Source organism: Entelurus aequoreus, linkage group LG28 (assembly GCF_033978785.1).
Source record: "Entelurus aequoreus isolate RoL-2023_Sb linkage group LG28, RoL_Eaeq_v1.1, whole genome shotgun sequence".
NCBI classification, from domain to species: Eukaryota; Metazoa; Chordata; class Actinopteri; order Syngnathiformes; family Syngnathidae; genus Entelurus; species Entelurus aequoreus.
The window spans coordinates 32,878,381-32,893,834 of NC_084758.1; the positions used below are offsets into that span (position 1 = coordinate 32,878,381).

The window sequence follows — 15,454 nt, forward strand, 5'->3', positions numbered from 1 at the left end:
GTCAATATTGAAAAATGTTTCTTGTTACATTTCAGCAGTTTGCTCTTTTATTCCACTTGATGTTTTTAATAGTATTTTTAAGATATGTCGTTAAAACATGAACTGTGGGCTACACCGCCCCCTGCTGGACTTGAGCTGCTATTGCTTCTATCAGGCAGGCTCAGATCAATAGGAATATTGATTTTTAGACAGTTTGTTTTGTGAAACACGACTTTATTTCTGCACGACAGACATTTAAAAACCAACACAAACATGAATATTCTTCTTTGCACCTTTGGAATGAACTGGCGGTCAAATTGTTCTTAATATAAGAAAATATTTACACGACATCCTCCTCACACAAACAAAAAAGTGTTGCGTAGCGTGTCAAAATACGTAAACGTGGAAAATGTCCGCACGTTTTGCACCTTGCTAATAATTTCACTCCCGACAATTCAAGTTCTGCCAACATCGACGATAGAGAAACGAGTCGAGCCAGCGAAGCAGCCAGCAGTTAGCTTAGCATGGCTTTAGCTTTAGCGCGAAGCATTGCCGCAATTTAGCTACGTTAGCGTGCTACATTAGCTTGCTATGCTAGCCGTGCTATGTTAGCCTGCGACGCTAGCTTCCTAGCGTCACGGGGAGGAGAGCGCCACTTTGGAGTCTCTGCTCTTCCAAGAAGGTTCTAGAAGCTCCCGAGGAACTGCAAGGAGAGCTCGTAGGCCAGGAACATGGTGGCGCTCATTGGGAAGCCTCGGATGGCGTTGACTGACGCACCGCGGAAGAACACCTGCGCGCACACACACACACACACACACACACACACGTTAATGTTGCATGGAAGCAAGATGGTGACACCTAGCAGTTACAATAATTCATTAGGTAGTAGGTTGAATGACGCGGACACGTTCGTTACTGGATACTTTCTGCAATGCCTTGGAGACTTTGTATATGTAAGTAATATGTAACTATAATTATATGATACTTGTTTACATTGACAAATGCCACCTTTTTATTGTTCAAGGATTATTGCCTACGTCTAGCTTGTGTGCTTAGCTGTTGTGTAGCTGCTAACTCCTGGTTGCCTTTTGAGTGTTCTTGGTTGCCTGTTAAGTATTCGTACTGAAGTGTACTCACTGTAGGGGTGTGAATTTTTGGGCACCTAAAGAATTGATTCGAGTCTAATTCCTGGGATGACGATCCGATTCGGAATCGATTCTCAGAGATTATAATATATTATTGTATACATATATATATTTTTCAATGTTTTTATTATATATAATGTAAATATTTCAAATTATATGTATACTATATATATACATATATTATGTAATTACATAGATTATAATATATTATTGTACATTGTTATTAAATATATATATATATATATATATATATATATATATATATATATATATATATATATATATATATATATATATATATATACACACATATATATATATATATATATGTAATGTGTAATTACATAGATTATAATATATTATTGTACATATTTATTTATTTTTTTTGAATATTTTTCTTGAATATTTATTATATACTTCTATATAACAAATATAGATATATAAAAAAAATACATGTATACTATATATTATATAAATCGATATATCTATATATATATATATATATATATATATATATATATATATATATATATATATATATATATATATATATATATATATATATATATATATATATATATATATATATATATATAATGGATGTTTTTGTGCGCCCTTATTGACAAAAAAAATGTTTAATTTGAGACGAGCATCGTTTTCCCCCCCTTCAGGTCAAAGGTAAAGCAGACGTGAAAACGATGCTTAGAGGAGGACAAGATGAGTGGCCACCAGGGGGCGCCACCTCTCACCTGCACTCCCTCCGTCTTGTAGCTGTGCAGGATGCAGTTGGCCACGCCCCTGTACTTCCTGTGCGGCCCGGCGTCCGCCTGCATGCGGCTCTTCACCACGTCGGAGGGTGTGGCCGTCACCCAGGAAATAGACCCTGGAGACGCAACACAGCGGTTTGTACACTTCCTGTCACATGACATGAGCATGTTCTTAGCATGCTAGCACGCTACATTAGCATGCTAACTTTATTGTGCTAACAGTTAGTATGTTAACATTGGTATTCTTGCATGCAAACATTGGCATACTAACTTTTTTTTTTTTTTGCCGAAGTTGCAGCCAAACACCCCAGAGTATAATACTGTAACTTGGTGACATATGCTAACAGTTAGTATGCTAACATTGGTATTCTAGCATGCTAAAATTAGTATGCTAACTTTTTTTTTTGTTTTTTTTTGTTTTGTTGCTTAAGTTGCAGCCAAACACCCCAGAGTCAAATACTGTAACTTGGTGACATATGCTAACAGTTAGTATGCTAACATTGGTATTCTAGCATGCAAACATTGGCATGCTAACTTTTTTTTTTTTTTTTGCCGAAGTTTCAGCCAAACACCCCAGAGTCAAATACTGTAACTTGGTGACATATGCTAACAGTTAGTATGCTAACATTGGTATTCTAGCATGCTAACATTAGTATGCTAACTTTTTTTTTTTTTTTTTTTTTTTTTTGTTGCTTAAGTTGCAGCCAAACACCCCAGAGTCAAATACTGTAACTTGGTGACATATGCTAACAGTTAGTATGCTAACATTGGTATTCTAGCATGCTAACATTAGCATGCTAACTTTTTTTTTGTTGTTTTTTTTTTTTTGTTGCTTAAGTTGCAGCCAAACACCCCAGAGTCAAATACTATAACTTGGTGACATATGCTAACAGTTAGTATGCTAACATTGGTATTCTAGCATGCTAACATTAGCATGCTAACTTTTTTTTTTGTTTGTTTTTGTTTTTTTTTGTTGCTTAAGTTGCAGCCAAACACCCCAGAGTCAAATACTGTAACTTGGTGACATATGCTAACAGTTAGTATGCTAACATTGGTATTCTAGCATGCTAACATTAGCATGCTAACTTTTTTTTTTGTTTTTTTTGTTTTTTTTGTTGCTTAAGTTGCAGCCAAACACCCCAGAGTCAAATACTGTAACTTGGTGACATATGCTAACAGTTAGTATGCTAACATTGGTATTCTTGCATGCTAACATTAACATGGAAATTAAAAAAAATTAAAAAATTTTTTTATTTGTTTTTGCCTAATTTGCAGCCAAACACCCCAGAGTCAAATACTGTAACTTGGTGACATATGCTAACAGTTACTATGTTAACATTGGTATTCTAGCATGCTAAAATTAGCATGCTAACTTTTTTTTTTTTTTTTTTTGCCGAAGTTGCAGCCAAACACCCCAGAGTCAAATACTGTAACTTGGTGACATATGCTAACAGTTAGTATGCTAACATTGGTATCCTAGCATGCTAACATTAGCATGCTAATTTTTATTTTTTTTTTTGCCGAAGTTGCAGCCAAACACCCCAGAGTCAAATACTGTAACTTGGTGACATATGCTAACAGTTAGTATGCTAAAATTGGTATTGTAGCATGCTAACATTAGCATGCTAATTTTTTTTTTTTTTTTCAAAAGTTGCAGCCAAACACCCCAGAGTCAAATACTGTAACTTGGTGACATATGCTAACAGTTAGTATGCTAAAATTGGTATTGAAGCATGCTAACATTAGCATGCTAATTTTTTTTATTTTTTTTTTCCGAAGCTGCAGCCAAACACCCCAGAGTCAAATACTGTAACTTGGTGACATATGCTAACAGTTAGTATGCTAAAATTGGTATTGTAGCATGCTAACATTAGCATGCTAATTTTTTTTGTTTTTTTGCCAAAGTTGCAGCCAAACACCCCAGAGTCAAATACTGTAACTTGGTGACATATGCTAACAGTTAGTGTGTTAAATTCAGTATTATAGCATACTAACATTAGCATGCTACCTTTTTGGGGGGTTTTTTCAGCAGCCAAACACCCCAGAGTCATATAACTTGGTAGTCAACATTGTTAGCAAGCTAACTTTAGCATGGAAGCGTACTTGGACTTGTTGGCGGTGTGTCAGGGCAGCTTGATTTATGATTGGTAATATTGTAGTACTTATTGTCAGGTGCTAAATGTGTACTTGGTGTAAACCGGATTAATCACTTTCACACCTGGTGTGAACACGACCGGGTCCGAAGTCTTTTTAAAAGAGCGTAGCGGACGTTGTGACCTGAGGTGGCCTCGTGTGGACTACGTGTGTTTAGGCGGTGCAAAGTCTGCTTTGGCGAGCGCTAAAGTAGGCCACGGTCTGCTTCTCGTTTAGAGAAAGTGCCGCCATGTGGTTTTGGTCAAATCGATCCCAGCTGAAGGCGCACGTGAGTGAGTCCACATGTGTCGGCCCCTCATGGGAGACGACGTACAGTCTGCGTGCTTCATACCTGCCAGACCGCCTGCCAACAAAATGGCGCAAGGGTGCGGGTTGGAGGCGGCGTCGGGCCTCAGGAGGTCACAGAAGACGGTGTAAGGCAGGAAGTAGAGGACGTAACCCGGGACGTCCCTGAGCACCATGGCCCCGCCCCCGCGGTACAGCCCCTGGAGGCCCTCGGCCTGCAGGATGCTGCTGATGCAGTGCACGGGGCCCCGGTAGAGCGTCCGGCTGGACGAGTGCGCGACGCGCACCACCATGTTGCTCTCGCCGGAGACGCCACCGGCCAGCTGGAAACTCTCTGCCAATAACAAAACACAACTTTGAGAACTTTCTGAGACTTAAATATCACAATCAATCAATCAATCAATCAATCAATCAATCAATCAATCAATCAATCAATGTTTATTATTATAGCCCTAAATCACAAGTGTCTCAAAGGGCTGCACAAGCCACAACGACATCCTCGGTACAGAGCCCACATAAGTACTATGGCTACCTGGGTACTTTGAGTACCTATGGAGACATGGGTACTATAGTTACTTATGGGTACATGGGTACTGATGGGTTCTTATGGGTACTTATGGGTACTTATGGGTACAAGGGTATTTATGGATACTCATGGGTACCATAGATACCTGAGTACTTATGAGTGGTATGGTTACCTGGGTACTTATAAGTACTATGGTTACCTGGGGCAATGGTTACCTAGGTGATTACCTGGGTACTTATAAGTACTATGATTACTTGTGTACTTATATACACGACCTGGGTACTTATGGGTACTACGGCTACCTGGGCACTTATGGGTACTACGATTACCTGGGTACTTATAAGTACTATGGGTACTTATATGTACTACCTGGTTACTTATGGTTACTATGATTACCTAGGTAATTAAAACTACTACCTGGGTACTTATGGGTACTACAGTTACCTGGGTACTAATGGGCACTGTGGGCACCTGGGTACTTATGGATACCATGGTACCTGGATATTTATGGGTAGTTTGGGTAATTATGGGTACCTATAGAGTCATGGGTACTATAGTTACTTATGGGTTTTTATGGGTACATGGGTACTGATGGGTTATTATGGGTACTTATGGGTACTTATGGGTACAAGGGTATTTATGGATACTCATGGGTACCATAGATACCTGAGTACTTATGAGTGGTATGGTTACCTGGGTACTTATAAGTACTATGGTTACCTGGGGCAATGGTTACCTAGGTGATTACCTGGGTACTTATAAGTACTATGGTTACTTGTGTACTTATATATACGACCTGGGTACTTATGGGTACTACGGCTACCTGGGCACTTATGGGTACTACGATTACCTGGGTACTTATAAGTACTATGGGTACTTATATGTACTACCTGGTTACTTATAGTTACTATGATTACCTAGGTAATTAAAGCTACTACCTGGGTACTTATGGGTACTACAGTTACCTGGGTACTAATGGGCACTGTGGGCACCTGGGTACTTATGGATACCATGGTACCTGGATATTTATGGGTACTTTGGGTAATTATGGGTACCTATAGAGACATGGGTACTATAGTTACTTATGGGTTTTTATGGGTATATGGGTACTGATGGGTTATTATGGGTACTTATGGGTACTTATGGGTACAAGGGTATTTATGGATACTCATGGGTACCATGGATACCCGAGTACTTATGAGTGGTATGGTTACCTGGGTACTTATAAGTACTATGGTTACCTTTGTACTTACATGTACTACATGGGTACTTATGGGTACTACAGTTACCTGGGTACTTATGGGTACTATGGTTACCTGGGTACTTATATCTACTACATGGGTACTTATGGGTACTACAGTTACCTGGGTACTTATGGGTACTATGGTTACCTGGGGGCAATGGCTACCTAGGTATTTATGTTTAGTATGATTACCTGGGTACTTATAAGTACTATGGTTACTTGTGTACTTATATATACGACCTGGGTACTTATGGGTACTACGGCTACCTGGGCACTTATGGGTACTATGGTTACCTGGGTACTTATGAGCGCTATGGTTACCTGAGTACAATGGTTACTACGATTACCTGGGTACTTATAAGTACTATGGGTACTTATGGGTACTTATATGAACTACCTGGTTACTTATGGTTACTATGATTACCTGGGTAATTAAAACTACTATCTGGGTACTTATGGGTACCACAGTTACTTGGGTACTAATGGGCACTGTGGGCACCTGGGTACTTATGGGTACCATGGTACCTGGATATGTATGGGTACTTTGGTTACCTGGGTGTTTATGAGTACTATGGCTACCTGGGTACTTTGGGTAATTATGGGTACCTATAGAGTCATGGGTACTATAGTTACTTATGGGTTTTAATGGGTACTGATGGGTTCTTATGGGTACTTATGGGTACAAGGGTATTTATGGATACTCATGGGTACCATGGATACCCGAGTACTTATGAGTGGTATGGTTACCTGGGTACTTATAAGTACTATGGTTACCTGGGTACTTATATGTACTACATGGGTACTTATGGGTACTACAGTTACCTGGGTACTTATGGGTACTATGGTTACCTGGGGGCAATGGTTACCTAAGTATTTATGTTTAGTATGATTACCTGGGTACTTATAAGTACTATGGTTACTTGTGTACTTATATATACGACCTGGGTACTTATGGGTACTACGGCTACATGGGCACTTATGGGTACTATGGTTACCTGGGTACTTATGAGCGCTATGGTTACCTGAGTACAATGGTTACTACGATTACCTGGGTACTTATAAGTACTATGGGTACTTATATGTACTACCTGGTTACTTATGGTTACTATGATTACCTAGGTAATTAAAACTACTATCTGGGTACTTATGGGTACCACAGTTACTTGGGTACTAATGGGCACTGTGGGCACCTGGGTACTTATGGGTACCATGGTACCTGGATATTTATGGGTACTTTGGTTACCTGGGTGTTTATGAGTACTATGGCTACCTGGGTACTTTGGGTAATTATGGGTACCTATAGAGTCATGGGTACTATAGTTACTTATGGGTTTTTATGGGTACATGGGTACTGATGGGTTCTTATGGGTACTTATGGGTACAAGGGTATTTATGGATACTCATGGGTACCATAGATACCCGAGTACTTATGAGTGGTATGGTTACCTGGGTACTTATAAGTACTATGGTTACCTGGGTACTTATATGTACTACATGGGTACTTATGGGTACTACAGTTACCTGGGTACTTATGGGTACTATGGTTACCTGGGTACTTATATCTACTACATGGGTACTTATGGGTACTACAGTTACCTGGGTACTTATGGGTACTATGGTTACCTGGGGGCAATGGCTACCTAGGTATTTATGTTTAGTATGATTACCTGGGTACTTATAAGTACTATGGTTACTTGTGTACTTATATATACGACCTGGGTACTTATGGGTACTACGGCTACCTGGGCACTTATGGGTACTATGGTTACCTGGGTACTTATGAGCGCTATGGTTACCTGAGTACAATGGTTACTACGATTACCTGGGTACTTATAAGTACTATGGGTACTTATGGGTACTTATATGAACTACCTGGTTACTTATGGTTACTATGATTACCTGGGTAATTAAAACTACTATCTGGGTACTTATGGGTACCACAGTTACTTGGGTACTAATGGGCACTGTGGGCACCTGGGTACTTATGGGTACCATGGTACCTGGATATTTATGGGTACTTTGGTTACCTGGGTGTTTATGAGTACTATGGCTACATGGGTACTTTGGGTAATTATGGGTACCTATAGAGACATGGGTACTATAGTTACTTATGGGTTTTAATGGGTACTGATGGGTTCTTATGGGTACGTATGGGTACAAGGGTATTTATGGATACTCATGGGTACCATGGATACCTGAGTACTTATGAGTGGTATGGTTACTTGGGTACTTATAAGTACTATGGTTACCTGGGTACTTATATGTACTACATGGGTACTTATGGGTACTACAGTTACCTAGGTACTTATGGGTACTATGGTTACCTGGGGGCAATGATTACCTAGGTATTTATGTTTAGTATGATTACCTGGGTACTTATATATACTACCTGGGTACTTATGGGTACTACAGTTACTTGGGTACTAATGGGCACTGTGGGTACCTGGGTCCTTATGGATACCATGGTACCTGGATATTTATGGGTACTTTGGTTACCTGGGTGTTTATGAGTACTATGGCTACCTGGGTACTTTGGGTAATTATGGGTACCTATGGACACATGGGTACTATAATTACTTATGGGTTTTTATGGGTACTGATGGGTACTTATGGGTACAAGGGTATTCATGGATAGTAATGGTTACTTATGGGTACCCTGGGTACCTTGGTAATAATGGGTACTATGGTATGATCCTGCGTTTACTTATGGGTATTTATAGGTACTATGGTTACTATTGTTACTTGTGTACTTATTTGGACTATTGTTAACTGGATACTCGTGGGTACTATGTGTACCCGGGTACTATGGTGACCTGGGTACTTAAATGGTAGTGTGCGTACTGTGGGTACCTGGGTACTTATGGCTACTATGCTGAGTACTTATAAGTACTATGGTTATCTGGGTACTAATTGGTACTATGCTGGGTACTTATAGGTACTATGGTTACCTGGGTATTTATGGGCAGTATGGTGACCTGCCTCATTCCTGTGAGAATCCTGCATGTGACTGAAGCATTAAGGAGTGGAACTATCCAGGACGAACTGCAGTGTGCTCAAACATCTGTGAGCAGATAATACCGCACCATCTCTTTCTCTATCGGACTTATCAGGGTTAGGGTTCGATTGACACTTGATTAACCTTTGACCCGTGACACCTGCGTCGGCCATGACAGTGGGCGGTGAGGTCACGTGATCATTTACCCGTCAGCAGTGGCGTCTGCGTCTGCATCTGCAGCCGGATTTTCACCAGGTCCACGGGGGCGCCCACGCCCACCGACACCAGTCCGGTCAGCATGCTGGCCACGGTCAGGTCCAGCTTGCTGGAGGCGTGGCGCCCGTCGCCATAGCGATACTTGCTGATGGACCTCTGAGCATTACTGAAGAAGCCAAAGACGAGAGAGTTGTAGGCTGCGATGGTGGCCACGGGGAATGACATGCCTTTAAAGAAGCCCGCCACCTGGATCACACACACATGTGCGGACACGCTTGTTACTGGACACGCTTCTGCCTTGGAGACATTGTATGTGTGAGTAATATGCAACTATAATTATATAATACTTGTTTATATTGACACATGTTCAATGATTATTACCTACTGTATGTCTAGCTTGTGTGCTAGTGTGTGCTTAGCCGCTGTGTAGCTGCTCCCAGTAGACTGCTTGTAAATTACTTTAGTAAAATAGAATAAAGTGTGTGTTTATTGGAGGACATTTAGATGTTAACTGACATCTTTGTACAAGTAAACACTCTGCTTGTATCGCACATGATATCACACACAAGTGAACACTCTGCTTGTATTGCACATGATATCACACACAAGTAAACCCTCTGCCTGTATTGCAGATGATATCACACACAAGTAAACACGCTGCAAGACGGCTTGCATCACACATGATATCACACACATGTCAACACTCTGCAGGACTCCTTGTATTGCACATGATATCACACACAAGTAAACACTCTGCAGGACTGCTTGTATCGCACATGATATCACACACAAGTAAACACTATACAGGACTGCTTGTATCGCACATGATATCACACACAGGAAAACACGCTGCAGGACTGCTTGTATCGCACATGATATCACACACAAGTAAACACGCTGCAAGACTGCTTGTATCGCACATAATATAACACATGTCAACACTCTGCAGGACTGCTTGTATCGCACATGATACCACACAACTAAACATGCTGCAGGACCGCTTGTATCGCACATTATATCACACACAAGTAAACACGCTGCAAGACTGCTTGTATCGCACATGATGTAAAACACAAGTAAATATTATACAGGACGGCTTGTATCGCACACGATATCACACACAAGTCAACACTATGCAAGACTGCTTGTATCGCACATGATATCAAACACAAGAAAACACACTGCAGGACTGCTTGTATCGCACATGATATCACACACAAGTAAACACGCTGCAAGACTGCTTGTATCGCACATAATATAACACATGTCAACACTCTGCAGGACTGCTTGTATCGCACATGATACCACACAACTAAACATGCTGCAGGACTGCTTGTATCGCACATGATATCACACACAAGTAAACACGCTGCAAGACTGCTTGTATCGCACATGATATCACACACATGTCAACACTCTGCAGGACTGCTTGTATCGCACATGATATCACACAAGTAAGCACGCTGCAGAACTGATTGTATCGCTCATGATATCACACACAAGTAAACAGGCTGCAAGACTGCTTGTATCGCACATGATGTCAAACACAAGTAAATATTACACAGGACTGCTTGTATCGCACATGATATCACACACAAGTCAACACTATGCAGGACTGCTTGTATCACACATGATATCACACACAAGTAAAACACTCTGCAGGACTGCTTGTTTCACACATGATATCACACACAAGTAAACACTCTGCCGGACTGCTTGTATCGCACATGATATCACACACAAGTAAATAGTATACAGGACTGCTTGTATCGCACATGATATCACACACAAGTCAACACTATGCAGGACTGCTTGTATCGCATATGACATCACACACAAGTAAACACGCTGCAAGACTGCTTGTATCGCACATGATGTCACACACGTGTTAACACTCTGCAGGACTGCTTGTATCGCACATGATATCACACAAGTAAACACTATGTAGGACTGCTTGTATCGCACATGATATCAAACACAAGTAAATATTATATAGGGCTGCTTGTATCGCACATGATATCACACAGACAAGTAAACACTCTGCAGGACTGCTTGTTTCAAACATGATATCGCACACAAGTAAACACTCTGCCGGACTGCTTGTGTCGCACATGATATCACACACAAGTCAACACTCTGCTTGTATCGCACATGTTGTGAGTGAGGAGATGATATTTACCGTCTCCTTCCTGTAGATGCTGAGCATGCAGTGGGTCATGTTCTGGTAACCTTTGCCTGCCTGAAGTCGTGTCTGCATGAACACCACAACACGTCACAGTACTGATATTTCATGTACTTTCTGATATTTTTATTGATACTTTTATCTATTCACCTTCACCGTGTCCAAAGGATGTCCCACCACCACACTGGACGCCCCTGCACACACACACACACGCACACATGACCATATAAGGAAACTAATAATGATATTCATATCACACGACTATATATAAGGAAACTAATAATGATATTCATATCACATGACCATATAAGGAAACTAATAATGATATTCATACCACATGACCATATAAGGAAACTAATAATAATAATAATATTCATATGACATTACATGACCATATAAGCAAACTAATAATTATATACGTGTGACATCACATGACCATATAAGGAAACTAATAATGCTATTCATATCACATGACCATATAAGGAAACTAATAATAATATTCACATGACATTACATGACCATATAAGGAAACTAATAATGCTATACATATGACATCACGTGACCTTATAAGGAAAATAATAATAATAATAATACTCATACCAAATCACATGACCATGTAGAGAAAGTAGTATTAATAATACTTATATGATGTCACATAACCATATAAGGACACTAATAATAATATTCCTAATGACATCACATGACCATGTAAGGAAACTAATAACAATATACATATGACGTCACATCAACATATAAAGAAACAAATAATAATATTCAACTAATAATGATATTCATATCACATGACCATATAAGGAAACTAATAATGATATTCATATCACATGACCATATAAGGGAACTAATAATGCTATTCATATCACATGACTATATAAGGAAACTAATAATGATATTCATTTCACATGACCATATAAGCAAACTAATAATGATATACATATGACATCAGATGACCATATAAGGGAACTAATAATAATATTCACATGTCATCACATGACCATATAAGGAAACTAATAATACTATTCACATGACATTACATGACCATATAAGGAAACTAATAATGGTATACATATGACATCACATGACCTTATGAGGAAAATAATAATAATAATACTCATACCAGATCACATGACCATATATGGAAAGTAGTATTAATAATACTTCTCTGTGAGCGCTTTGAGTATCTAATAATAGAAAAGCGCGATTTAAAATCTAATCCATTATTATTATTATTATTATTATTATTATTATTATTATTATTATTATTATTATTATTATTATAATATGAGATCACATAACCATATAAGGACACTAATAATAATATTACTAATGACATCACATGACCATATAAGGAAACTAATAATAATATACATATGACATCACATCAACATATAAGGAAACAAATAATAATATTAACTTTAATATGACATCACATGACCATATAAGTAAACTAATAAAGATGTTCATATCACATGACCATATAAGGAAACTAATAATGCTATCCATATCACATGACTATATAAGGAAACTAATTATGATATTTATATCATGTGACCATATAAGCAAACTAATAATGATATACATATGACATCACATGACCATATAAGCAAACTAATAATGATATACATATGACATCACATGACCATATAAGCAAACTAATAATGATATACATATGACATCACATGACCATATAAGCAAACTAATAATGATATACATATGACATCACATGACCATATAAGCAAACTAATAATGATATACATATGACATCAGATGACCATAAAAGGGAACTAAAAAATAATATTCACATGACATCAGATGACCATATAAGGAAACTAATAATGATATAAATGTGACATCACATGACCATATAAGGAAAATAATAATGATATACATATGACATTACATGACCTTATAAGGAAAATAATAATAATAATACTCATACCAAATCACATGACCATATATGGAAAGTAGTATTAATAATACTTATATGATGTCACATAACCATATAAGGAAGCTATTAATGCTATTCACATCACATGACCATGAACAAAATGTAAAACAGTGACAAGTCAAAGCAACATTTTAAAACATTTACACATTTTATAGACAACTAACAACTACGGATACACAACTAATGATAAACATCTAATGATACACAATTTATGATACATGTTCAATGATACACAACTAACAATACACAACTCATGATACACAACTAATGATACCTATTTAATGATACACAACTAACAATAATACACAGCTAACAATACACAACTAATGATACCTATTTAATGATACACAACTAACAATACACAACAATACACAACTAATGATACCTATTTAATGATACACAAATAACAATACACAACAAATCATACACAACATATGATACATGTTCAATGATACACAACTAATAATACACAACTAATGATACACAACTAATGCTCCTTCTATAATACAGTTACAATCAAATGTTACAGTCTGCAACAATTATGAAGCACTTCTGAACAGGATACGTGTGTGTGTGTGTGTGTGTGTGTGTGTGTGTGTGTGTGTGTGTGTGTGTGTGTGTGTGTGTGTGTGTGTGTGTGTGTGTGTGTGTGTGTGTGTGTGTGTGTGTGCGTGCGTGCGTGCGTGCGTGTGTGTGTGTGTGTGTGTGTGTGTGTGTGTGTCTGGGGGGATGCCGTGGTCAGAAATAAATTAACAAACAAAAATCAACAAATAACTTTTGAGAACGTTGGGGGTCCTCAGTGCACATACACTCTCACCACAAACACACATACACACACTTGTATATATACACACACACACACACACACACACACACACACACACACACACACACACACACACACTTGCATATACACACACCTGCATGCACAGCCATACAAAAGTATGCATGCACTCAAACCCAAACATGCACACGCACTCTCACTCACATGCACAGACACACACAGCCATACAAACACACACACACCTGCACACACACGCACACACATTGGGAGTGTAGTTGTGCACGCTCACCTCCAATCCATCCAGCCATGAAGTCGTCCAAGTGAAAGTTGTTGACCGCCATCTTTATCTGTGTGTGTTGACAAACACACTCACACACACACACACAGCAGCACGTGCAGACACACACAGTCTTTACTTTGTTGTTCTCAAATGAAAGTGTGCGACTGCCAGGCTGTCCACAAATCTTTGATTGCTGTCTTGTCAGGCCAGCAGCCAATCACATGCTGAGGCCAGCTTCTGTGGGCCAATCACAGCTCATATGCAAATGAGCTAGAACAACAAAATACACAATCTGATGATCGATTATAGACTTTTGGTGTAATCATTTATTATTTTGTACAAATATTACGCTTTTATGTTCTTATTTAATCTTAAATATGTATATTTATGTTCTTGTTTAACCTTAAGTATTACACTTTTGAACGTGTCATGTCCAGCAAATCATGTTGTTGATGATGATGATCGACAATGGAGGTGGAGAGCACGGCGGGGCCAGCCCTGAGCCGCCCCTCTCAAGTCGGCCATAGCAGGACCGCCCAGCATGCGGTCCCCCTGCAGGGACCCAGACGATGGAGATGGAGCACTCAGCAACTGCCTCGCTGGAGCCTACCCCTGAGGAAGGGAAAACAAACAACAACAAATCACAAACACGCCGACACACAAGGCCGCTGCCCCTGCAGCTGGCCACCGCCCCAGCAGCTGGCCACCGCCCCAGCAGCTGCCCGCACCGCAACACCGCGGCATGCCACACGCCACACCGAGGTGCCACAGCAGACACCGCACGGGGACTAGACCCAGAAGGCCCCAAACAAGCCGGGCATCCAAAAGCGAGTGGACGGCGGGTCCCTGGGGACCCAGACACGGTGCCCGGCCGCAACAGCATGAGACACCAATCCCTGTGAGGCAAGCAGGTTAGGAGGGCGATCCAAAAATAA

At 39.5% G+C, this 15,454-nt stretch overlaps 1 protein-coding gene across 1 annotated transcript; it reads right to left on the reverse strand.

Annotated features, from left to right (window-relative positions):
* Window positions 1-202: 202 nt before the first annotated feature.
* On the reverse strand, window positions 203-14,706 carry slc25a48 (solute carrier family 25 member 48). The gene is made up of 7 exons (XM_062039741.1): window positions 14,529-14,706; window positions 11,643-11,686; window positions 11,490-11,561; window positions 9,301-9,556; window positions 4,377-4,664; window positions 1,874-2,007; window positions 203-769 (listed from the first exon to the last, which is right to left on the reverse strand). The coding sequence occupies exons 1-7, from the start codon at window positions 14,578-14,580 to the stop codon at window positions 665-667; spliced, it is 951 nt and encodes a 316-aa protein (XP_061895725.1). The 5' UTR covers window positions 14,581-14,706; the 3' UTR covers window positions 203-664.
* Window positions 14,707-15,454: the final 748 nt, after the last annotated feature.